General features: G+C 50.2%; 5 protein-coding genes across 8 annotated transcripts in view; 4 read left to right on the plus strand and 1 right to left on the minus strand.

The window, feature by feature from the left end:
* LOC116994948 (erythroblast NAD(P)(+)--arginine ADP-ribosyltransferase-like) overlaps positions 1–25,877 on the minus strand; it is a 268,873-nt gene that overhangs the window by 203,826 nt on the left and 39,170 nt on the right. The gene's annotated exons all lie outside the window — the stretch shown is intronic.
* LOC116994696 (erythroblast NAD(P)(+)--arginine ADP-ribosyltransferase-like) lies at positions 6,113–10,072 on the plus strand. Its single transcript, XM_033056588.1, has 4 exons — positions 6,113–6,126; positions 6,890–7,025; positions 7,618–8,401; positions 9,078–10,072. The coding sequence occupies exons 3-4, from the start codon at positions 7,651–7,653 to the stop codon at positions 9,299–9,301; spliced, it is 975 nt and encodes a 324-aa protein (XP_032912479.1). The 5' UTR covers positions 6,113–6,126; positions 6,890–7,025; positions 7,618–7,650; the 3' UTR covers positions 9,302–10,072.
* Positions 11,700–14,679, plus strand: LOC116998811 (erythroblast NAD(P)(+)--arginine ADP-ribosyltransferase-like). Its single transcript, XM_033064960.1, has 2 exons — positions 11,700–12,484; positions 14,502–14,679. Exons 1-2 carry the CDS (start codon positions 11,700–11,702, stop codon positions 14,677–14,679), a joined length of 963 nt encoding a protein of 320 aa, XP_032920851.1.
* Positions 16,371–24,161, plus strand: LOC116994702 (erythroblast NAD(P)(+)--arginine ADP-ribosyltransferase-like). 4 transcript variants are annotated; one of them, XM_033056604.1, is made up of 3 exons: positions 16,371–16,480; positions 22,446–23,256; positions 23,915–24,161. In XM_033056604.1, exons 2-3 carry the CDS (start codon positions 22,479–22,481, stop codon positions 24,079–24,081), a joined length of 945 nt encoding a protein of 314 aa, XP_032912495.1. In that variant the 5' UTR covers positions 16,371–16,480; positions 22,446–22,478; the 3' UTR covers positions 24,082–24,161. The 4 variants fall into 4 exon arrangements, with proteins under 4 accessions (XP_032912495.1, XP_032912517.1, XP_032912509.1 ...); XM_033056626.1 differs by having other exon boundaries at positions 16,378–16,403; XM_033056618.1 differs by lacking the exon at positions 16,371–16,480 and adding an exon at positions 21,794–21,826.
* Positions 17,145–18,605, plus strand: LOC116994756 (erythroblast NAD(P)(+)--arginine ADP-ribosyltransferase-like). The gene is made up of 2 exons (XM_033056679.1): positions 17,145–17,926; positions 18,519–18,605. Exons 1-2 carry the CDS (start codon positions 17,152–17,154, stop codon positions 18,602–18,604), a joined length of 861 nt encoding a protein of 286 aa, XP_032912570.1. The 5' UTR covers positions 17,145–17,151; the 3' UTR covers position 18,605.

Here is a 25,877-nt window from a genome sequence, read left to right on the forward strand (position 1 = left end):
GGGTTTTTGGGGGGTTCTGGGGGGATTTGGGGGGATCCTGGGGGGATTTTGGGGGGATTTTGGGGGTCGGGGAGGGGATTTGGGGGTGTTTAAAGGGGTTTTGGGGGGTCCCTGGGGGGTTTTGGGGGGTCCTGGGGGGGTTTTGGGGAGGTTTGGGGATCGGGGAGGGGATTTGGAGGGGTCCTGGGGGAAATTTGGGGAGGTTTTGGGGGGTCCTGGGGGGATTTGGGAGGGGTTTGGGGGGCGTTTAAAGGAGTTTTGAGGGGGTTCTAGGGGGATTTGGGGGGTCCTGGGGGGGATTTGGGGGGGTTTGAGGGTCGAGGAAGGGATTTGGGGGGGGGTTAAAGGGGTTTTTAGGGGTCCCTGGGGGGATTTAGGGGGTCCTGAGGGTTTTTTTTGGGGATCCTGGGGTGGTTTGGGGTGGTCTTGGGGGACCTGGGGGGGTTTGGGGGGGATCTTAGGGGAGTTTAGGGGGTCCTTGGGGGATTTTGGGGGGTTCTAGGGGGTCCTGGGGGGATCTGGGGGAGTTTTTGGGTGTCCCTGGAAGGTTTTGGGGGGGATTTTGGGGGGGATTTGGGGATCCTGGGGGGGATTTGGGGGGTTTGAAAGGGGTTTTGGGGGGTCCTGGGGGATATTGAAGGGTCCCGGGGGGGTTTTGGGGGGGTCCTAGAGGCGTTTTGGGAGGGATTTGGGGGATTCTGGGGGGTCCTTGGGGATTTGGGGGGGTCCTGGGGGGAGGCTCGAGGGATTTTGGGGGTGTCCAGGGGAATTGGGGGGGGGGATTTAGGGGGATTCTGGGGGGGGGGGTTGGGGGGTCCGGGTGAGTTTGGGGAGGTTTAGGGGGTCTGGGGGGGTTTTGGGGGGGTCCTGGGGGGGTTTGGGGGAGTTTTTGGGGGGTTTGGGGGGGTTTTGGGGGTCCCGGGGGGGTCCCGAGAGAATTTTGGGGTCTCCGGGGGTCCCTGCAGGGCTGGGGGTGGGGGGGGAGGGGCGGGACCGCGGGGGGGTCACGTGGGTGTCTCTCCCCCTCCCCCCCCGTGACAGGCACCGGAGGGACCGGGGACAAAGGGACCTTGTTGGGGATACTGGGAGGGACTGGGATGGACTGGGGGGGGATTGGGGGGGAGACTGGGAGGGACTGGGAGGGGATTGGGAGGGACTGGGAGGGAACTGGGAGGGACTGGGAGGGAACTGGGAGGGACTGGGGGGGGATTGGGAGGGAACTGGGAGGGACTGGGAGGGGATTGGAGGGACTGGGAGGGACTGGGGAGGACTGGGAGGCGATAATGGGATACTGGGAGGGACTGGATGGACTGGGAAGGAACTGGGGAGGGATTGAGGGGGACTGGGATGGACTGGGAGAGGATAATGAGATACTGGGAGTGACTGGGAGGGACTGGGAGGGACTGGGGGGTGGAACTGGGATGGACTGGGAGCCACTGGGAGGGACTGGAGGGGAACTGAGGGTGACTGGGAGTGAACTGGGAGGGAACTGGGGGGACTGGGAGGGGATAATGGGATACTGAGAGGAACTGGATGGACTGGGAAGGAACTGGGGAGGGATTGAGGGGGACTGGGAGGGGATAATGGGATGCTGGGAGGGACTGGAAGGGACTGGGAGGGGATTTGGAGGGGATAATGGATACTGGGATGGACTGGGACGGACTGGGGGGGGACTGGGAGGGACTGCGGGGGGGAACTGGGATGGACTGGGGGGGAACTGAGGGTGACTGGGAGTGAACTGGGAGGGAACTGGGGGGACTGGGAGGGGATAATGGGATACTGGGAGGGATTGGGAGGGAACTGGGATGGACAGGGAGGGGCTGGGAGGGGATTAGGGGGAACTGGGATGGACTGGGAGGGAACTGGGATGCACTGGGAGGGTACTGGGTGTCACTGGGAGGGACTGGGATGCACTGGGAGGGTACTGGGTGTCACTGGGAGGGAACTGGGAGGGACTGGGATGCACTGGGAGGGTACTGGGTGTCACTGGGAGGGAACTGGGAGGGACTGGGATGCACTGGGAGGGTACTGGGTGTCGCTGAGAGGGACTGGGAGCACTGGGAGCGTACTGGGTGTCACTGGGAGGGAACTGGGAGGGACTGGGAATCACTGAGGGACGACTGAGGGGTGACTGGGAGCAACTGGGAGTCACTGGGAGTGATTGGGAGGCTCTAGGGGGCAACTGGGCAGCACTGGGACGGACTGGGATGGACTGGGAGCTACTGGGATGGACTGGGGGGGAACTGAGGGTGACTGGGAGGGACTGGGGAACAACCTGGGGACAGCTGGAGAGACACGGGGAGGGGACACGGGACTGGGACTGGTGGGATTGGGAACACTGGGAGGGGACACCTGGGGGCACTGGGAGAGGACACTGGACGGGAACTGGGGACACAGGACTGGCACTGGGGACATTGAGAGGGGACACCTGGGGGCACTGGGAGGGGACACTGGGACTGGGGACACTGGGAGGGGACACAGGATTGGGGTCTTGGGGTGGACACTGGGGGGGACTGGGAGTGGCACTGGGGACAGGGGTGACCCCGGCACAGGGGTCAGGGGTCAGAGGTGACCCCAGGACAGGGGTCAGGGGTCAGAGGTGACCTCAGGACAGGGGTAAGGGGTGACCCCAGGACAGGGTCGGGGGTGAGCCCAGGACAGGGGTCAGAGGTGACTCCAGGACAGGGAGTCAGACGTGACCCCAGGACAGGGTCAGGGGTCAGGGGTGACCCCAGGAGAGGGGACAAGGACCCTGGACATGTCCTGGGGTCCCCTGGGTGGGGCTGTCCCCAGTGCCCCTCCCCAGTCCTGCACCAAGAGGAAGAGGAAGAGGAGGAAGAGGAGGAGGAGGAAGAAGAGGAAGAGGAGGAGGAAGAGGAAGAGGGAGAGTTTTAATACTTTACCAAAATTTTAGGATTTGGCTAAAACCAAAACCCAACTGTGGCAGACAAAAAACTCTCTAACGATTAAAATTCATATTTACATTTTACATATTCATGTTTATATATTTATAGATATCCATATTTATATATTTCTATATATTCATATTTAGATTTACATAAATTCATCTTTACATTCTATATATGAATATATATTCATATTGATATTATATATATTAATATTTAGATTTTTATATATTATTTACATTTCTATATAGGAATATATATAAATATTTAGATTTTATATAGTAATATATTGTATAGTAATATTTATATTTTATATATTCATATTTAGATTCTTATATATTAATATTTATATTTTTATATATTCGTATTTAGATTTTACATATTAATATATTATATCTAGTAATATATATTTTAGATATTAATATTTAGATTTTATATATATTCGTATTTAGATTCTATATATTAATATTTAAATGTTATATATTAATATTTGATTATATATTAATATATTATATATTCTTATTTAGATTATGTATATTCATATTCTATATTCATATTTACAATCTTATATAATAATATATATATTTTATATATCTTCATATTTATATTTATATATACATGCAGTTTTGTATATTATATATTCATATTTATATATTTTATATATCCATATTTATATATTTCTATATCTTCATATTTAGATTTCTCAATCTTAATATTTAGATTATGCATATTTATATTTTTATTTTATATATACATATATTTATATATTTATATTTTAATAAATGTATTTTATGTATATTAATATTTCTATTATATTTACACATTTTATATTATGTATTTTATATATTAATATTTATATTTTAAAATAAATATTTAGATTTTTATATACATTCACATTTATTTTTTTTATTAACATTTATATTTTATATCTAAAATTTCTATTTAATTCAGCTGCGTAGGGTAACTCCCCAAAACTCACAGCAAAATCACAGAGACAATTATTGACAAAAGGAAATAAAACAGGGACTGAAATAACAGAAAGTTAGAAATTTAATATTAGAAATATTGGAAATTTAAATAGAAATCTAGATAGAAATTTTAATAGAAATTGAAATAGGAATTTAAGTAGAAATTTACATAGAAATTGAAATAGAAATTTAGATAGAAATTTAAATAGAAATTTTAATAGAAATGGAAATAGAAATTGAATGAGAAATTGAAATAGAAATCGAAATAGAAATTTAGGTAGAAATTTAGAAAGAAATTTTAATAGAAATGGAAATAGAAATTTAGATAGAAATTTAAATTGAAATAGAAATTGAAATATAAAATATATAAAAATAGAAATAGAAATATTTCCATATTCATAACTCCAGCACTGGCTTTTAGGACAGCTCCAATTTTTTAATTTTGTGAATTTGAAAAAGTTTCTGATTGCAATTTTTGTGTTTCTCTGCATTTATTTCCCAGATTCTTCTCTTCCATTGATAAGCAAATATAAAAATTATTTAAATCAAGCCCGGTTTCTTCTAACAAAATTTTAATTATTTTCATTGATTATAATTAATTATCTTTAAATTCTTTTCAGCAAGGCTTACCTAGCGATCTGCTTTTAATTAACTCTAGTAAGTGACTATTTTTAAATTAGAATCAGAATTTCTGTCGGATTTGTGGTTCAGATCCTGGGTTTTATCTCAAATTCTTGGTTCAATTTTCTCTCCTCTCTTTTCCCTCGGCGATTTTTGATGGGTGATTGTGATTATTTTCATTGATTATAATTAATTACCTTTTAGTTCTTTTCAGCAAGGCTTACCTAGCGATCTGCTTTTAATTAACTCTAGCAAATAACTAATTTTAAATTAGAATTGGAATTTCTGTCAGATTTGTGGTTCAGATCCTGGGATTTATCTCAACTCTTGAATCCTTGGTTCAATTTTCTCTCTTTTCTCTCGATGATTTTTGATGGGTGATTTTTCCTGGGTTTTATCTCAAATTTTTGGTTCAATTTTCTCTCCTCTCTCTGTTTGCCCTCAGTGATTTTTGATTGATGATTTTGATTAATTATCTTTTAATTCTATTCAGCAAGGCTTACCTAGTAATCTGCTTATAATTAACTCTAGTAAATAACTAATTTTAAATTAGAATCAGAATTTCTGTCAGATTTGTGGTTCAGATCCTGGATTTTATCTCAACCCTTGGTTCAATTTTCTCTCCTCTCTTTTTCCTCGATGATTTTTGATCAGTGATTTTGATTATTTTCATTGATTATAATTAATTACCTTTTAATTCTTTTCAGCAAGGCTTACCTAGCGTTCTGCTTTTAATTAACTCTAGCAAATAGCTAATTTTAAATTAGAATCAGAATTTCTGTCAGATTTGTGGTTCAGATCCTGGGATTTATCTCAACTCTTGAATCCTTGGTTCAATTTTCTCTCTTTTCTCTCGATGATTTTTGATGGGTGATCTCTGCTGGTTTTATCTCAAATTCTTGGTTCAATTTTCTCTCCTCTCTCCTCTGCAGAGAGGAGCGGCTGAGGGGCTTTGCTGATCCTGCCCCAACACAACACCTGAAAAAGGAATTTCACTCCTAGAGGCGAGGCCTGGATAGAGCTGAGCAGATTGAAAATTAAAATTAATTAAATTAATTAAAAATAAAGGGAGTGATAACTCCCAATAACCAGGCACACCCCGACTGAGGCTGCAGTTGGCGAAGAAGAGAAGCAGCAGCGTTTGGGGTTACAAAACAGGGTTTGATAAAAGGTATCTGTTCTATCACCATCTGTTGAGGGTGGGGCAGTGATCCTGATCTCTGTGGGAGATATTCTACTAATGGCCGTGTTTTATAAACCAGGCAGGGCATTGTTCTTTATCTTTTCCCAACCCATCCTTCCTCCAGCGAGTCATTTTCTGCCCATGGCCATTGAGTCCCACTGTGGCACTGATAAAATTACTGCATCCCATTGGGAGTTGCTCCAGCCAGGGGGAAGAGCCCAACATTTCTTACCAAGATAAAAACAGAGGTTTTGGGACACTAAGGGAGCCCCTTTCTCCACTGGACTCCAGAGGAAAACCGGATTTCTCCACATCCCCACTGGAGCTTGGGAGGGAAACTGCACCTTGTACAGGAGCACTGCTCCAGCTGAGCCACATCTGTCACTGCAGGAGGATGCAGCCACCATGGAATGGGACTGCTGCCAACACCCTGCCTGACGGGTGTCAGGTTGTACTCTGACTGTGTCAGGGTTTGGGGTTTGTTCTTTGTAGTGCTGTATTTCTATTTTAATTTCCCTAGTAAAGAACTGTTATTCCTATTCCCATATCTTTGCCTGAGAGCCCCTTGATTTCAAAATTATAATAATTTGGAGGGAGGGGTTTACATTCTCCATTTCAAAGAGAAGCTCCTGCCTTTCTCAGCAGACACCTGTCCTCCAAACTGGGACAACCAACCAAGCTCTGGGGAGTCCATGGCATGGAGAGAGGTCATCCCCGGGGATGTCACCTGGTAGGGGACCCCGTTTGGTGTCTGGGGTGTGACAGCAACCCAGTGAGCAGTGGGGAGTGGGACTGGGGGCACTTGGGGGGGTGTGGGACCGTAGGGGGTGAGAAATAAGAGAGAGAACAGAAAGTTTCAGTTCCCCTGAAGGAGCTGGATAGGGCTGAAAGATGAACAAGTACAAAAATACAAAAGGATGTAAAAGTGGGGACACCGCAGAGCAAAGGTGGGTGGAGCTGATGGTGAAACAGATGAATTGACATGGTTTTTGTCACGTTCTGTAACACAGAAGCGGCAGCACCGACCAAAAGCAAAAGGTTGAGGTGAGGCAATGCAGGATATTGGGGCACTCAGTGAAAACCACATCCTACCATCCCTCTTATGGTTCCCGCGGGGAGTAAAATTCTCACCTAAAAGAGGCGGAGCCATGTAAATTATATATGGGTCTGAGTTTGCTAAGCAGCCCAATTTAATGAATATTTATAATTAGGGTGGATAAATACCCAGTGGAAAAGCCCCCCTGAGCTGCAGGAACAGGAGAGATCCGCTGTGAGTCCGAGCTGATCAAGAATTCTGGCTCTCTGGTACCTCCAGCTGTGCCAGGGAGTTCACTCCGGCCGATTTGGGTATCAGGGACTGGGGGGACACTGGGGACACTTGGGGGGGACAGGGGACTGTGGGATTGGGGTCTAGGGGGCACTGGGGGTGTGATGGTACTGGGATTGGGGTCATGGGATGCTCTGGAGGAAAGTGAGGGGGGACACGGGATGGTGGGAGTGGGATTGGGGTCATGGGGGGCTGGGACACACTGTGGGGGTAGGGGGTGATGCCCGGATTTGGGTTGAAGTTCTGGGGTGACAGCAAAGAAATTGGGGACTGGGAATGGGATTGGGGTGTGGGGACAGGCTGAGGGGAACACTGAGGAGCTCAGGGAGTGACCCCAGGATTTGGGCTGGGGTCCTGGGGGGGGTGAAGGGAATTGTAATCATGGGAGTAGGATTGGGCTTCTGGGGGGGCTGGGGTGCTGTGGGATTGGGGTCCGTGGGGGACATTGGGGACGTTGGGGAGGCAAAAGTAACCCCAGGATTTGGGATCAGAAATTCCAGACATGTGCAGGGGTCCCCTGACCAGGAGTGCCTCCCTTCCCCTGGGCTGACCCCACTGCCCTTGCCAGTCCCTCACTGAGGAACCCTCCTCTGTCTCCTCCATGTCCCCCAGTGTCCACACTGCTCCTTGTGGCCTCTTCCCTCCATGGCCCTCCTGGCTCTCACCCTGGCACTGCTGGCAATGACCGTGACCACCGTGGCCATAACATTGAAACCCCTGGACATGGCCCTGGACTCTTTCGATGACCAGTACCAGGGCTGTGGCCCTGCCATGAGGGCAGAGCTGCCAGCCCTGAACTGCTCCGAGTTCGAGAACAATCCTCTCTTTGCCAAGGTCTGGCCAAAAGCCGTGGCAAAGTGGCAGAGTGAGGGGTCCCCTGTGTCCCCTCTGTCATCCTCAGCCCAGGCCATCGCCATCATGGCCTACACCATGAGTGACCTGTACAGGAGGTTCAACAAAAAAGTGCGAGAGGCTGGGCGCTCCCCCCAGGAATACCGGGACAATTTCCACTTCAAAACTCTGCATTTCCTGCTGACCAACGCCCTGGCCACGTTGAGGGCTGCTCAGGGGCAGCAATGTCGCTGGGTGTACCGAGGGGTGCGCATGTACAAGTTCAAGGCAAAGGTTGGTGACATCGTCCGCTTTGGTCAATTCGCATCATCAACACTTCACAAAAATGTCAGCAAAAAATTCGGGACCACCACGATGTTCAAGGTGAAGACGTGTCAGGGTGCAGACATCCAGGCTTACTCCTATTATTCCGATGAGGCAGAGGTGCTGATCCCACCCTTCGAGGAGTTCAAGGTCACCAAAGTCATTGAGAAAGGGGAGAAGGTGGAGATCCACCTCGACTCCATTGGGACCTACAGCACATACAACTGCGAGTGGCTGAGAGGTGGGGACAGCCTGGGGCCATGGGGACACCCACTGGGGCCATGGGGACACCCCCTGGGACCATGGGGAGAGCCTGGGGCCATGGGGACACCCACTGAAGCCATGGGGACACTCTTGATGAGGCACAGGGGACAATGATACTGGCTGGGATGGGGGACATGGACAGGGGCACCCTCTGCGTCTGTGGGGACATTGACACCCTGTGCAGGGGCCATCAAGCCTGGGGACATGAAGGAGCTCAGTGGGCATGGGGACAGGAACATCCATGACAGGGCACAGGGACAGGGACCCCCAAATCTAGGAGGGGACAGGGATGGGGAAACCCCTGCCAGGAGATGACTGGGACAGGGACAGGGACAGGGACATGCCCATTCTGACCCTGTCCCTCCTCTCCACAGACAGTGCTGTGGGGACAGCCCCTGTGTGCTGAACTTGGTGGGCAGGGACCCCAAATGGCACCCCATGAACCCCTGGCACCCCCTGTCCCCTATCACCCCTCACTCCCACCAGGACCCTCCTGACCTCCCTGGTCCCTGCACCCCCTGATGCCCTCTCCCAACCCTGTCACTGTCACCTCATTGTCCCCCATCTCTCCTATTACCCCTTGCCCCCATTATGGCTGTTCCCTGACCCCTTACTCCCCCACGGTCACCCTGAACTCCCTCTTTGTCCCCCAGATGGGAGTGTCCCCAGGGCCCCTGCCATCTTGGAGGACTCCTCCTGGCCACCACAGCCCTGGCAGCGGCCACTGGTATCCTCTGAACCACGACGCCACCAAGGTCACCGAGGTCACTGTGGTCACTGTGGCAACCATGACCACCGTGGCCACCTGAGGGCAGCGGTAAAGAAGAGACGGTGTCTCCATGCTGTGCTTGCATTAGGCCATGAAGCCGTTTATTGACACACAAAGCAGAGTTTATACACTTTTGCAGCTATTGCTAAAAATAGCCACCAATAACGTTCCTGTAACCAGGCTCCATTGCTCACTCGTAGCTAAATAACATTGCTCAATCTCTGTCTCGCTTTAAGCTAACCAGGCACATGCAGTAATTCCCGGGATTCCCCACAAAGCTGCACACTCAGCACCTCGGACAGAGCACTTTCTCATCTCTTACATTCCTTCTTCAAAATCCCGCTTACTCTTGCCAAGGCTTGTGGCTGCAGTGGCCAGCACATCCTTGCTGGTTGTGATGAGCTGGGCAGTGCTCGCAGTTCTGCTCTCTGGTTGTATTCCCACATCTCATTTCTGTTCCACCAAAGTTCTTTGTTGACTCTTGGAGGTTGGGAGAGTTTTACTCTTTCTCCTTGGTGGAGAATTTTCCCATTATCATGCTAAGGAAGTCTGCTGGGTGGCTCCCTCAGCTTTTAATTGCTCAAGACCAAAGGGATGGGTGGGGGCTGTCTCCCTCGCTCAATTGCTGGTGGGGTTTAGGGGGCCTGAGAGGCTGGTTGTGTTTTTTTCTTCCTTGGTCGCTCTCTCCAGTCGGAACGCTACAGGAGGAGAGAGGTTTTGTCTGCGGTCGGATTTGCCCTGCACCCTGCACTGCTACAACCTCCTGTCTCTGAGACAACCGCTGAGAACCGGGACACAACAGTGAGCGGGGAGTTCTTCCTTCATCCTTCTCCCACCTGGGTCACGGCCCTGCCGTCTCCACCTCCCTGCTCCCGCCTGCTGCTGTCGCGGCTGCGAAGGACCTGTCCTACTCTTCACTGGGACTGCGCGGAGAAGAAGAGTGTCTGCAACTGAAAAAGGGACTGGGACTGAGTTTTGTTCTGTTTTGTCGCTGATTTTTTCATAGCTGAGGTTGTTCTTGTTTGTCCTGTAGATATATCAGTACTCTTATTCCTAAACCCACACCTTTGCCGAAAAGCCCCTTAACTTCCAAATCATAATAAATTAGAAGGAGGAGATTTTCACTCTCCATTTTAGGAGGAGCCCCTGCCTTTTTCTTGGCAGTACCTGTCGCCCAAACCTACAGGGATGTCATCTGGTACGGGACCCCATTTGGTGTCTGGGGTGTGACAGCAAACCAGTGAGCAGTGGGGAGTGGGACTGGGGGCACTGGGGGGATGTGGGACTGTGGGATTGGGGTCCTGGGGGGTGAGAAATAAGAGAGAGAATAGAAAGTTTTAGTTGACCTGAAGGTGCTGGACAGGGCTGAATGATGAAATAGCAGAAAAATATAAAAGAATGCAAAACTGGGGGCACAGCAGGGTAAATGTGTCTGGAGCCTGTGGATAAAAAGATAAATGGAACTCCAGTGAGGGGTTTTGGCAAGTTCTGTAATACAGAAGCCACAGTGCTGGCCAAAAGTCAGAGGACAAGGCAGGTGATCGAAGATATTGGGGCACTCAGTGGAAACCACGCCCTGAAGCCCCATTTTGTGACACCAGAGTAGTAAAATTCTATCTTAAAAGAGGCAGAACCAGGAAAAGTGCTGTTTCTGTTCCAGATGAGCATCCCATTTTAATGAATATTTAAAATTAGAGTGGATCAATTCCTCTTGGCAAAGCCCCCCTGAGCAGCAGGAGCAGGAGAGATCCCCTGTGAGTCCGAGCTGATCAAGAATTCCGGCTCTCTGGTACCTCCAGCTATGCCAGGGAGTTCACTCCGCCTGATTTCGGTATCAGGGGCTGGGGGGATACTGGGGGCTCTTGGGGGGGACAGGGGACTGTGGGATTGGGGTCTGGGTGGCACTGGGGGTGTCATGGGACTGGGATTGGGGTCATGGGGTGCTCTGAGGGAAGGTGAGGGGGTACACGGGATGGTGGGAGTGGGATTGGGGTCATGGGGGGTTGGGACACACTGTGGGGGTAGGGAGTGATGCCTGGATTTGGGTTGAGGTTCTGGGGTGACACCAAAGAAATTGGGGAGTGGGAGTGGTATTGGGGTGTGGGGACAGGCTGAGGGGAACACTGAGGGGCTCAGGGAGTGGCCCCAGGATTTGGTCTGGGGTCCTGGGGTGGCTGAGGGGAATTGTAATCATGGGAGTAGGATTGGGTTTTTGGCGGGGGGGGCATGGTCCTATGGGATTGGGATTGCGCTCCCTGGGGACTGGGAGATGTTGGGGAGACATAAGTAACTCCCGGATTTGGGATGAGGGAGCCCAGACATGTGCAGGGGTCCCCTGGCCAGGACTGCCTCCCTTCCCCTGGGCTGACCCATTGCCCTCTACAGTCCACAACTCAGGAACCTTCCCCGTGTCACTTCCATGTCCCCTCTGTGTCCCCCCGTGTCCCTTCTGTGTCCCCTCTGTGTCCCTCAGTGTCCACACTTCTCCCTGTGGCCTCTCCCATCCATGGCCCTCCTGGCTCTCACCCTGGCACTGCTGGCAATGACCGTGGCCACCAAGGTCATAACGGTGCCCCTGGACATGGCCCTGAACTCCTTCGATGACCAGTACCAGGGTTGTGGCCCTGATATGAAGGCGGAGCTCCCGGCCCTGAACCGTTCCGAGCGCAAGAACAATCCTCTGTTCGACCGGGCCTGGCCAAAGGCTGTGGCAGAGTGGCAGAAATGGGGGTCCCGTGTGTCCCCTCTGTCGTCCCCAGAGCAGGCCATCGCCATCATGGCCTACTCCATGAATGTGTCCATCATGGACCAATACCTCTATGAGGAGTTCAACAAGAAAGTGCGAGAGGCCGGGCGCTCCCCCCAGGAATACCGGGACAATTTCCACTTCAAAATTCTGCATTTCCTGCTGACCGACGCCCTGGTCACTCTGTGGGATGCTCAGGGGCAGCAATGTCACTTGGTGTTCCGGGGGGTGCACAAAATCAAGTTCAAGGCAAATGTTGGTGACATCATCCGGTTCGGTCAATTCGCGTCGTCGTCTGTTCGCAAAGATGTCATCAAAAGATTTGGGAACACCACAGTGTTCCAGGTGCAGACGTGTCACGGCGCAGACATCCAGGCATTCTCTGATATTCCCAAAGAGGCGGAGGTGCTGATCCCACCCTTTGAGAAGTTCAAGGTTACCAAAGTCATTGAAGATGAGGAGAAGGTGGAGATCCACCTCAACTCCATCGGGACCTACAGCACATACAACTGCGAGTGGCTGAAAGATGGGGACAGCCTGGGGCCGTGGGGACAGCCACTGGGGCCATGGGGACACCCCCTGGGGCCATGGGGACACCTCTGATGAGGCACAGGGGACAGTGACACTGACTGGGGATGGGGGACATGGACAGGAGTACCCACAGTGTGTGTGGGGACAAGGACAGTCTGTGCTGGAGACTCCAAGCATGGGGACAGGAACATCCATGACAGGGCACAGGGACAGGGACCCCCAAATCTGATCCGGGACAGGGATGGGGAAACCCCTGTCAGGAGATGACGGGGACAGGGACAGGGACACCCCCATTCCGACCCTCTCCCTCCTCTCCACAGACAGTGCTGTGGAGACCAGCCCTGTGTGCTGGACGTGTGTGGCCTGGGACCCCCCATGGCACCCCATGAACTCCTGTCATACCTTGTCCCCTGCCACCCCTTAATCCCCTGATGCCCCCTCCCAACCCTGTCACCTGTCACTCGCAGTTCTGCTCTCTGGTTGTATTCCTACCTCTGTCCCTTTCTGTTCCACCAATAGGATTTTCTTTGTTGATTTGTCAATCAGTCTCTGAACACATTGCAAGATACAAGGCAAATATATTGCTAGAAGCAGTAACGTAGCAAATATATAAAATCCTGTTTTCACTAAATGCTTAGTCCAGGCAGTGAGTCCTCATCCTCTGAGTGTGTGTCCATGTTGGAGTCAGTGAGACAAGGGCCTGCCTGAATCCTTCAGGCAGAAGCCAGAGTACAGGAATTGAATTAAAGCCCTTGGATGGATTGAAACATGTTAAGCCAACCACACACAGAATGGGAGTTTAGGTAAAAGAATAAGTTTGAGCGTACAGTAATTTCGCGAATACAAGCTGCACTGAGTATAAGCCGCATCTCTGGGTGTTGGCAAATATTTCGTTCTTTGTCCATAAATAAGCTGCACCTGAGTACAAGCCGCTCTGTCGTTCGCAGCGAGGACCCGCGTGCAACAAATTTGCCACTTAGTAACAGAACCACAGCAGAACGGGGTTTACTGGCTCAGCTCAGGCTGAGCAGGCTCGGCCCGCTCGGGGCTGCCGACGGGACCAGGTGACCCAGCTCGGTGGGGCCACTCGGCGGGGCCGCTCGAGGCCAGCCGCCGCCTCTGGGCTCGGTCGCCCTGGCCCGGCTCTGCCCCGTGGTGGCAGGCAGGGACTGAGCCCCACCCAGCTCCTGCGGCGGCGGAGGCGGGCGGGGACAGATCACCCCACCTCCTCCCTGAGCCGCGGCAATGGCGGCAGGGGGCCCGCCTGTCTCTCCCCCGCGCTGCGGCAGAGGAGGGAAGGAGAGAGCTCTCCCTCCTCTCTCCCCGCCCCCCGTGCTGCCTGCAGGGAGCCAGGCTCCACCTGCGGCACAACAGAGTAACAATTTGTAACAATCGTGAAATGCCGGCTTTGCAGCTGCTCGCCTCGGCACTCTGGTTGGCACTTCTGAGGCTGTAAATGTCAGCAAATTATCCACATATTAGCCGCTCCAGAGTATAAGCCGCATTTCCGGTGTGGGAGCACAATTTTTGTCAAATTGCTGTGGCTTGTATTCGTGAAATTACTGTAAGTTTAGATGTAAGTTTGAGTTTTAGGATAAATAAGTAAATCAGTAAGTCAGTTAGTTTCAGTGAGAGCTGTAGTGTTTTTAGTAAGTAAAAGGTGCAGATACCAGAGTAGAAGAACAAGTTCTAGTAAAGGTTATCAAACACACTAATGTTTTCAGTAGAGGCTCCAGAAGCTCCTTGCTAGACTCTACTTAGACAAAACAGAACTCCAGTGAGAACATTGCTCACATTTTTCAGATAGAACAAGATCGATCATATACGTAGTTTATATGTATTCTAGCGTGTTAAGAAATTGGAATTCTCATAGGTTGAGAGGTTGTGGTTTGAATTTATGTGTTAGCTTGTTGGAAAAATCCTGTCTAAGGTTAGGTACTAGGGAGAGTTAGTGCTTTATGCCATTGCTTTTTGCCATTGCTTTTTACTTTTTCCACTGCTTTTTTGCCATTGCTCTACTGTGCCTGCCAGCGTCTCCAGCACCCGAGAAGAAGATAGGAGCTCCAGCGACAACACCAGCCTCTCTGGGACACCAGGGATGGCTCCTGCTTTTGTTTGGGACTTTATGCAAAAACTTAACGTGGACTTTAACGTCTGTGACTGTGCCTTTGAAGACCGATGCGCTTTTACAATAAAAAAACCTTTCTAGCAATTACTAGCTGCTTTAATCATTTAGAGATAACCCGGCACGAAAAGTGCAACAAAAGCACCGAGGGCGGTAACCCCACATGTCCATGCCAGCCGTTATCACACACAACTCCGAGTTTGGTGACACTGTCTCGGAGGGGCTGTGTGCTAACATGGATAGATTGAGAGTGATCACAAATGTTGATGCAGCACAAACCTTCAAAATCCTCACAACCATGGCCAGGTGCTGAAAGCAAAAAATCAACAGCAGCTCTGTACTGTAGTGCAGCATGCATGACACTATCAGCATCTGTTAATAAACCTGTTAGAGCACAGCTAGTGGCATCACTTTGTTTTGCAAGCCAACAGCCAAAGTTATTTTGGGTTTTCAGTGCGTGTACCGTTCCAGTGGATGGGATCATTGAGGCAAATATTCGAGCTTCAAGGTTCCAAAATTCCCCATTGTTGTCACAGTCTGGGCTATCGGTACAGGCGCTGTGCTTGGCTCGCACGGAGCTGTGCAGAGCTGTTGGATTATGGTGTAAAGAGTGAACCATGGTCAGTCGGCCAAATGCACAAGGCCCTCTTTAGCCTTTCCTGGGATCCCTTTCCAGGCTCTATTTCCACATATTAAAAAGACGTTATCTGTTGGAGTCAGTGACTTGGGGGTCTCTCTGAATTTTTCAGAGAGAAATCAGAGTGCAGGGATTGAATTAAAACCTTTGAATAGATTGAAGTGTGTTAAGCCACTCACACGTAAAGTAGAGGTGTAAGTTGAAGTTTTAGGATAAGTAAGGTAGTGAGTAAGTTTTAGAATGAGCTTTAAGTGCTTCTAGTGAGTAGAAGGTCTCAGATGCCAGAGTGGAAGTGCGAGTTGTAGTGAAGGTTGAAAAACATAACTATCTAATTTTATAAATAAATGTGTATAATTTGAAATATTGTTAATTGTTGTATCTAAATTGTGCCTAATTAAAAGTCTCTAGTTTTAATACATTTAGAGTTAATCGTACATTTCCTCGAATAATTTCAAACAAAGCATCAGTTTGTATTTTGACAGGTAAATACCAACAAAGAAAGTAAAACCAATGTAAAAAATGCAACTCAAATGTAAAAATACACTAAACATTCTAGAAGTAAAAAAAACCTCACATAAATGAAAATTACAAGAACTCCAGATTGTCTCTATTTTACCTGCAAAAAAATGTAAGCTTACGGTTTTAAGTGTGGAAATCAGTAACATTGAATGTTTTTTTCTTAAATACCATTTTAAAAAAATTTAAAGTTCAAATATATGTTATGCTTCTACTTTTACTTTGTTTACTTTCAGCAGTACAGCTTTACCAATTAGCGACCAGGGCTGAAAGATGAACTGGCAGAAAAATATAAAATGATGTAAAAGTGGGGACAGAGCAGGATAAACGTGGCTGGAACCTGAGGATAAACAGATAAAGGGAACTCCAGAGAGGGGTTTTGGCAAGTTCTGTAGTACAGAAGCCACAGTGTTGGTAAAAGGAGATAGGACAAGGCGAGTGATCGAAGATATTGGGGCACTCAGTGGAAACCACGCCCTGAAACCCCATTTTGTGACACCAGAGTAGTAAAATTCTATCTTAAAAGAGGCAGAGCCGGGAAAAGTGCTGGTTCTGTGTCAGCTAAGCAGCTTATTTTACTGAATATTTAAAATTAGAGTGAATCAATTCCTCTTGGCAAAGCCCCCCTGAGCTGCAGGAGCAGGAGAGATCCGCTGTGAGTCCAAGCTGATCAAGAATTCCGGCTCTCTGGTACCTCCAGCTGTGCCAGGGAGTTCACTCCGGCTGATTTGGGTGTCAGGGGCTGGGGGGACACTGGGGACACTTGGGAGGGAACAGGGGACTGTGGGATTGGGGTCTGGGGGGCACTGGGGTTGTCATGGGAGTGGGATTCGGATCATGGGGAGTTCTGGGGGAAAGTGAGGGGGGACACGGGATGGTGGGAGTGGGATTGGGGTCATGGGGGGCTGGGACATACTATGGGGGTAGGGGGTGATGCCTGGATTTGGGTTGAGGTACTGGGGTGGCACAAAAGAAATTGGGGAGTGGGAGTGGGATTGGGGTGTGGGGATAGGCTGAGGGGAACACTGAGGGGCTCAGGGAGTGACCCCAGGATTTGGGCTGGGGTCCTGGGGGGGCTGAGGGGAATGGTAATCATGGGAGTAGGATTGGGTTTCTGGGAGTGGGGGCATGGTCCTGTGGGATTGGGGTCCCTGGGGGATGGGAGACGTTGGGGAGACATAAGTAACTCCAGGATTTGGGATGAGGGAGCCCAGACATGTGCAGGGGTCTCCTGGCTAGGAGTGCCTCCATTCCCCCTGAGCTGACCCATTGCCCTCTACAGTCCCTAACTCAGGAACCTTCCCCGTGTCACTTCCATGTCCCCTCTGTGTCCCCCAGTGTCTCTTCTGTGTCCTCTCTGTGTTTCCCAGTGTCCACACTGCTCCCTGTGGCCTCTCCACTTCATGGCCCTCTTGGCTCTCACCCTGGCACTACTGGCAACGACCGTGGCCACCCAGGTCATAACGGTGCCCCTGGACATGGCCCTGAACTCCTTCGATGACCAGTACCAGGGTTGTGGCCCTGACATGATGGCGGAGCTCCCAGCCCTGAACCGCTCCGAGTTCCGGAAGAATCCTCTGTTCGCCCAGGTCTGGCCGAAGGCTGTGGCAGAGTGGAGGAAGGAGGGCTCCCGTATAGACCCTCTGTCGTCCCCAGCCCAGGCCATCGCCATCATGGCCTACACCTTGGATGTGTCCATCAAGCGCAAACGTCTATATGAGGAGTTCAACAAGAAAGTGCGAGAGGCCGGGCGCTCCCCCCAGGAATACCGGGACAATTTCCACTTCAAAATTCTGCATTTCCTGCTGACCGACGCCCTGGCCACACTGAGCGTTGCTCAGGGGCAGAAATGTCGCTGTGTGTACCGGGGGGTGCACAAAATCAAGTTCAAGGCAAATGTTGGTGACATCGTCCGGTTCGGTCAATTCGCGTCATCGTCTCTTTGCAAACGTGCCACCCGCCCGTTTGGGACCACCACGGTGTTCAAGGTGGAAACGTGTCAGGGTGCAGACATCCAGGCATTCTCCTATTTTCCCAATGAGGAGGAGGTGCTGATCCCACCCTACGAGAAGTTCAAGGTCACCTATGTCAATAACACTGAGGATGACAAGAGGAAGGTGGAGATCCACCTCGACTCCATCGGGACCTACAGCCAATACAAATGCATGTGGCTGAGAGGTGGGGGCAGCCTGGCGCCATGGGGACAAGCTGGGGCCATGTGGTCAACCTGGGGCCATGTGGACACCTCTGATGAGGCACAGGGGACAATGACACTGGCTGGGGATGGGGGACATGGACAGGAGTACCCACGGTGTGTGTTGGGGACAAGGACACCCTGTACTGGGGGCAGCAAGCCTGGGGACAGGAATGTGCACGGTGGGCATGGGGACAGGAACATCCATGACAGGGCACAGGGATAGGGACCCCCACATCTGGGAGGGGACAGGGATGGAGAAACCCCTGTCAGGAGACGACCAGGACAGGGACAGGGACACCCCCATTCCGACCCTCTCCCTCCTCTCCACAGACAGTGCTGTGGGGACAGACCCTGTGTGCTGGACGTGTGTGGGCCGGGACCCCCCATGGCACCCCATGAACTCCTGTCATACCTTGTCCCCTGCCACCCCGTAACCCCCTGATGCCCCCTCCCAACCCTGTCACCTGTCACATCATGGTCCCCATCTCTCCTGTCATCCCCAGCCCCTATTATGGCTTTCCCAGACCCGCTCACTCACCCACGGTCCCCCTGACCCTGCGCTTTGTCCCGCAGGTGGGAGCGACCCCACGGCCCCTGGCCACCTCGGAGGACTCCTCCTGGCCACCACAGCCCTGGCAGTGGCCACTGGGATCCTCTGAACCATGAGGCCACCAAGGACACCGAGGTCAGCATGGCCACTGTGGTAACCATGACCACTGTGGCCACCTGAGGGCAGCGGTAAAGAAGAGACGGGGTCGCCATGCTGGGCTTGCGTTAGGCCATGAAGCCGTTTATTGACACACAAAGCAGAGTTTATACACTTTTTCAGCTATTGCTAAAAACAGCGCACCAATAACATTCCTGTAACCAGGCTCTATTGCTCACTCGTTACTAAACAACATTGCTCAATCTCTGCCTCGCTTTTAGCTAACCAGGTACATGCAGTAATTCCTGGGATTCCCCACAAAGCTGCGCACTCAGCACCTCGGACAGAGCACTTTCTCATCTCTTACATTCCTTCTTCAAAGTCCCTCTTACTCTTGCCAAGGCTTGTGGCTGCTGTGGCCAGCACATCCTTGCTGGTTGTGACGAGCTGAGCAGCGCTCACAGTTCTGCTCTCTGGTTGTATTCCCACATCTCCCCCTTTCTGTTCCACCAATAGGATTCGCTTTGTTGATTTATCAATCAGTCTCTGAACACATTGCAAGATACAAGGCAAACATATTGCTACAAGCAGTAACAGAGCTAAAATATAAAATCCTGTTTTCACAAAATGCTTAATCCAGCCAGTGAGTCCCATCCTCTGAGTGTGTGTCCACGTTGGAGTCAGTGAGACAAGGGCCTGCCTGAATCCTTCAGGCAGAAGCCAGAGTACAGGAATTGAATTAAAACCCTTGGATGGATAGAAACATGTTAAGTCACCCACACATAGAACGGGAGTTTAGGTAAAAGAATAAGTTTGAGTATAAGGTTACATGTAAGTTTGAGTTTTAGGATAAATAAGTAAGTAAGTAAATCAGTATGTCAGTAAGTTTCAGTGAGAGCTGTAGTGTTTTTAGTGAGTAAAAGCTGCAGATACCAGAGTAGAAGAACAAGTTCTAGTAAAGGGTAGCAAACACACTGATGTTTTCAGTAGAGGCTCCAGAAGCTCCTTGCTAGACTCTACTTAGACAAAACAGAACTCCAGTGAGAACATTGCTCACATTTTTCAGATAGAACAAGATCGATTACATACGTAGTTTATATGTATCCTAGCGTGTTAAGAAATTGGAATTCTCATAGGCTGAGAGGTTGTGGTTTGAATTTACGTGTTAGCTTGTTGGAAAAATCCTATCTAAGATTAGGTATTAGGGAGAGTTAGTGCTTTATGCCATTGCTTTTTGCCATTACTTTTTGCTTTTTCCATTGCTTTTTTGCCATTGCTTTACTGTGCCTGCCAGCGTCTCCAGCACCCGAGAAGAAGATCGGAGCTCTGGTGACAACACCAGCCTCTCTGGGACACCAGGGATGGCTCCTGCTTTTGTTTGGGACTTTATGCTAAAACTTAACGTGGACTTTAACGTCTGTGACTGTGCCTTTGAAGACCGATGCGCTTTTACAATAAAAAAACCTTTTTAGCAATTACTAGCTGCTTTAATCATTTAGAGATAACCCGGCACAAAAAGTGAAACAAAAGCACCGAGCGCGGTAACCCCACATGTCCATGGCAGTCGTTATCACACACAACTCTGAGTTTGGTGACACTGTCTCGGAGGGGCTGTGTGCTAACAGGGATAGATTGAGAGTGATCAGAAGGTTGATGCAGCACAAACCTTCAAAATCCTCACAACCATGGCCAGGTGCTGAAAGCAAAAAATCAACAGCAGCTCTATCCTGTAGTGCAGCATGCCTGACACTATCAACATCTGTTAGTAAACCTGTTAGAGCACAGCTAGTGGCATCACTTTGTTTTGCAAACCAACGGCCAAGGTTATTTTGGGTTTTCAGTGCGTGTGCCGTTCCAGTGGATGGGATCATTGAGGCAAATATTCGAGCTCCAAGGTTCCAAGTTTCCCCGTTGTCGTCACAATCTGGGCTATCGGTACGGGCGCTGCGCTTGGCTCGCACGGAGCTGTGCAGAGCTGTTGGATTATGGTGTAAAGAGTGAACCATGGTCAGTCGGCCAAATGCACAAGGCCCTCTTTAGCCTTTCCTGGGATCCCTTTCCAGGCTCTATTTCCACATATCAAAAAGATGTTATCTGTTGGAGTCAGTGACTTGGGGGTCTCTCTGAACTTTTCAGAGAGAAATCAGAATGCAGGGATTGAATTAAAACCTTTGAATAGATTGAGGTGTGTTAAGCCACTCACACATAAAGTAGAGGTGTAAGTTGAAGTTTTAGGATAAGTAAGGTAGTGAGTAAGTTTTAGAATGAGCTTTAAGTGCTTCTAGTGAGTAGAAGGTCTCAGATGCCAGAGTGGAAGTGCGAGTTGTACTGAAGGTTGAAAAACATAACTATCTAATTTTATAAATAAATGTGTATCATTTGAAATATTGTTAATTGTTGTATCTAAATTGTGCCTAATTATAAGTCTCTAGTTTTAATACATTTAGAGTTAAACGTCCATTTCCTCGAATAATTTCAAACAAAGCATGAGTTTGTATTTTGACAGGTAAATACCAACAAAGAAAGTAAAACCCATGTAAAAAATGCAACTCAAATGTAAAAATACACTAAACATTCTAGAAGTTAAAAAAACCTCACATAAATGAAAATTACAAGGACTCCAGATTGTCTCTATTTTACCTGCAAAAAAATGAAAACTTTCGATTTTAAGTGTGGAAATCAGTAACATTGAATGTTTTTTTTCTTAAATACCAGTTAAAAAAAAAAATTTAAAGTTCAAATATACGTTATGCTTCTCCTTTTACTTTGTTTACTTTCAGCAGTACAGCTTTACCAATTAAGCGACCAGGGCTGAAAGATGAACTGGCAGAAAAATATAAAATGATGTAAAAGTGGGGACAGAGTAGGATAAATGTGGCTGGAACCTGTGGATAAACAGATAAAGGGAACTCCAGAGAGGGGTTTTGGCAAGTTCTGTAATACAGAAGCCGCAGTGCTGGTAAAAGGAGATAGGACAAGGCGAGTGATCGAAGATATTGGGCCACTCAGTGGAAACCACGCCCTGAAACCCCATTTTGTGACACCAGAGTAGTAAAATTCTATCTTAAAAGAGGCAGAGCCGGGAAAAGCGCTGGTTCTGTGTCAGCTAAGCAGCTCATTTTAATGAATATTTATAATTAGAGTGGATAAATAACCCGTGGCAAAGCCCCCCTGAGCTGCAGGAGCAGGAGAGATCCACTGTGAGTCCGAGCTGATCAAGAATTCCGGCTCTCTGGTACCCCCAGCTGTGCCACGGAGTTCACTCCGGCTGATTTGGGTATCAGGGGCTGGGGGCACACTGGGGACACTTGGGGGAGACAGGGGACTGTGGGATTGGGGTCTGGGGGGCACTGGGGATGTCATGGGAGTGGGGTTGGGGTCATGGGGGGCTGGGACATACTATGGGGGTAGGGGGTGATGCCCGGATTTGGGTTGAAGTTCTGGGGTGACACCAAAGAAATTGGGGACTGGGAGTGGGATTGGGATGTGGGGACAGGCTGAGAAGAGCATTGAGGGGCTCAGGGAGTGACTCCAGGATTTGAGCCAGGGTCCTGGGGTGGCTGAGGGGAATTGTAATCATGGGAGTAGGATTGGGCTTCTGGGGGTGGGGGCATGGTCCTGTGGGATTGGAGTCCCTGGGGGATGGGAGACGTTGGGGAGACATAAGTAACCCCAGGATTTGGGATGAGGGAGCCCAGACATGTGCAGGGGTCTCCTGGCCAGGAGTGCCTCCATTCCCCCTGGGCTGACCCATTGCCATCTACAGTCCCTAACTCAGGAACCTTCCCCGTGTCACTTCCATGTCCCCTCTGTGTCCCCCAGTGTCCCTTCTGTGTCCTCTCTGTGTTTCCCAGTGTCCACACTGCTCCCTGTGGCCTCTCCCCTCCATGGCCCTCCTGGCTCTCACCCTGGCACTGCTGGCAATGACCGTGGCCACCCAGGTCATAACGGTGCCCCTGGACATGGCCCTGAACTCCTTCGATGACCAGTACCAGGGTTGTGGCCCTGACATGATGGCGGAGCTCCCGGCCCTGAACCGCTCCGAGTTCCGGAAGAATCCTCTGTTCGCCCAGGTCTGGCCGAAGGCTGTGGCAGAGTGGAGGAAGAAGGGGTCCCGTATAGACCCTCTGTCGTCCCCAGCCCAGGCCATCGCCATCATGGCCTACACCTTGGATGTGTCCATCAAGGGCGAACGTCTATATGAGGAGTTCAACAAGAAAGTGCGAGAGGCCGGGCGCTCCTCCCAGGAATACCGGGACAATTTCCACTTCAAAACGCTGCATTTCCTGCTGACCGACGCCCTGGCCACGCTGTGGGATGCTCAGGGGCAGAAATGTCGCTGTGTGTACCGGGGGGTGGACAAAATCAAGTTCAAGGCAAATGTTGGTGACATCGTCCGGTTCGGTCAGTTCGCGTCATCGTCTCTTTGCAAAGATGTCATCAAAAGATTTGGGAACACCACAGTGTTCCAGGTGCAGACGTGTCACGGCGCAGACATCCACGCATTCTCCAAATTTAACAAAAAGGAGAAGGAGGTGCTGATCCCACCCTTTGAGAAGTTCAAGGTCACCTATGTCAATAACGTTGAGGATGGCAAGAGGAAGGTGGAGATCCACCTCGACTCCATCGGGACCTACAGCCGATACAAATGCGAGTGGCTGAGAGGTGGGGACAGCCTGGGGCCATGGGGACACGCCCTGGGGCCATGGGGACAGCCTGGGGCCATGGGCACACTCCTGATGAGGCACAGGGGACAATGACACTGACTGGGATGGGGGACGTGGACAGGGGCACCCATAGTGTGTGTGGGGAAAAGGACACCCTGTGCGGGGCACAGCAAGTCTGGGGACAGGAATGAGCACAGTGGGTATGGGGACAGGAGCATCCATGGCAGGGCACAGGAACAGGGATCCCCACATCTCAGATGGGTTGGTGACAGGGACAGCTGTGCCAGGGGAGGACAGGGACAGGGACGGTGACAAGGCCACCCCCACTGTGACCCTGTCCCTCCTCTCTACAGGCAGTGGAAGGGGACAGGCCCTGTGGGCTGGATGCGGATGGGCTGGGACCCCCCATAGCATCCCTGTCACCTCCTGTCACCCCCTGAATGCCTGCCACCCCTTGTCACCCTGACCCCTGTCCCCTCCCTCCCACCATGACCCTCCTAATCATCCTGGCCTCCTGCAACCCCCTCATGCCTTCCCCAGTCTGTCACTGTCCACTCATGTGCCCCATCTCTCCTGTCTCCCCTAGCCCCTGTTATTGCTGTCCCCATCCCCCTCACTCACCCATGGTCCCCCTGACCCCCCTCTTTGTCCCCCAGGTGGGTACATCCCCAGGATCCCTACCAGCTCAGAGGACGATCACCGAGGCCACCAGGACAGCCAGAGAAACAAGGCCACCAAGGATACCAAGGCCACCACTGCCACTATGGCTGCCTTGGCCATCATGGCCTCCATGTGGTCACTGTGGCCACCACTGGCATTGTGACCACTGCAGCCACCACAGCCACTCTGGCCACCATGGTCACTGTAAGCACCAAGGCCACTGTGACCACCATGATCACCAAGAATCCCTGAGCCACGAGGCTACCACATCCGCTGTGGCCCCTGTGGCCATCAAGGCCATTGTGCAAAGGAATTCTCTTCAAAAATTGTATCAAAATATTTGTATCAAAACAATTCTATTAAATAATTGTATCAAAACAATTCTATTAAATAATTGTATCAAGTCAATTGTTTTGAACAATGCTAATAGATTTTTCGATCAACACAATTTCATTAAATAATTGTATCAAAACAAAGCAAGTGGCGCCCGAACAGGGACCTCTGCTCAGGGTTCCCTGGAGAAGCGACTCCTGATGCATCAGGTGCAGGACACAAGTCACTTTTGGGTTGCTGCTTCCCCAAAAACCCCTCACGTTTTAGTGAGGGCAATCCAAGGTGTGACCGGGACCCTCCACTCAACACCTGGGAGAAGAATCCCAAGGATTGGTGGAGGGGTTGAGCACCTACCCAGCAGTCTTGAGTTGACCCATCAGACCTCCCCTGCCCAAAGAGAAATCGTAAGTTGGAATCAATATTGGGGATTGTGCTCTGATTTAATTATATATTTGGGTCTTTTCCTTTAATTTTCCCTTTTACCCCTGGGCACGGGAATGTAGCTCCAGGATGGATAACGAGCTCATTCACCCTATGCTTGGCCCTCCTGAAAGAGGTAACTATTACCAACGATTGCCCACTCTGGGTCCTTCCATCCTGACCCATTCTGGGATTTTGGGATTCTGGGAGTTGTGGTTCAGGAATTGCCCACTGGAGGGCAGCACTGAGAGCAAGAAATCAGCTGCAGTTCTGGGTGCCACCAGCAGGGGCAGCACGAGCCTGCCCCGGAGACTTGGGAATGGTTCCGGATGGAGCGACCTTAAAGCACGTCCGGGGCCAGCCCTGCCAGGCCAGGGACATCTTCCCCTGGGCCAGGCTGCTCCAGGGCCCACTCAGCCTGGCCTGGGACACGGCCAGGGACGGGGCAGCCACAGCTTCTCTGAGCAGCCTGTGCCAGGCCATCACCACCCTCACAGGACAGGAGTTTATAGGAAGATGGGCGGTGATGTCAGTGAAAAACGACTCAGTGGGTCGGGGTCTTTAGGAGTCATCAAAATGGGTCTTGATGTCTCCACATGAGAAGACATGAAGTTTGTCACAGCACCCAGGTGATTTCAGCCAAGAGTTTGAACTCCCAAGCTTTGGGGTAATAGGAGAATTGGGTCCCACAAAGTCTACTGCATATTCCTGACAGCATGAAGTTTTGTCAGGAGCCATCAGGGGATCGGTGGCAACCCTGTACACTCTGGCAACGCCCGCCTGCCGATCGCCCCTCATGTGGGGAAGAAGGCTTGGGAGCACAGGGGGAGGAAGGAGGGCAAGGGATTTTTAACTGAGGACTCGAACCGGAAATTTTCCCCAATTTTTCAGTTAACTAAACAAGAATGTGAAAGAGAAGAATAAATAAAGCTAATGATAAATTGCCCTCAGCCTGAACATGATACAACTTCTTCCCTAAACTGTCTCAAAAATAATTCAAAAAGCCAGAATCTCCTGTAGTTTTAGGGAAGTATTTAAAAATCCAATGATCAAATTTTAAAGATTCCCCTTAGAAAACTTAAATTCCCCTGATGTTCAGGGGCACCAAAACTTGGTAATGGATGCCTCTGTCAGGAGGGCTAAACTTAGGGCAACTTAGCTCATTACCCATCCTCGAGAATCATTCCTATGCCCTTAAGTAAAAGG

The sequence above is a fragment of the Catharus ustulatus genome, chromosome 1 (assembly GCF_009819885.2).
Source record: "Catharus ustulatus isolate bCatUst1 chromosome 1, bCatUst1.pri.v2, whole genome shotgun sequence".
NCBI classification, from domain to species: Eukaryota; Metazoa; Chordata; class Aves; order Passeriformes; family Turdidae; genus Catharus; species Catharus ustulatus.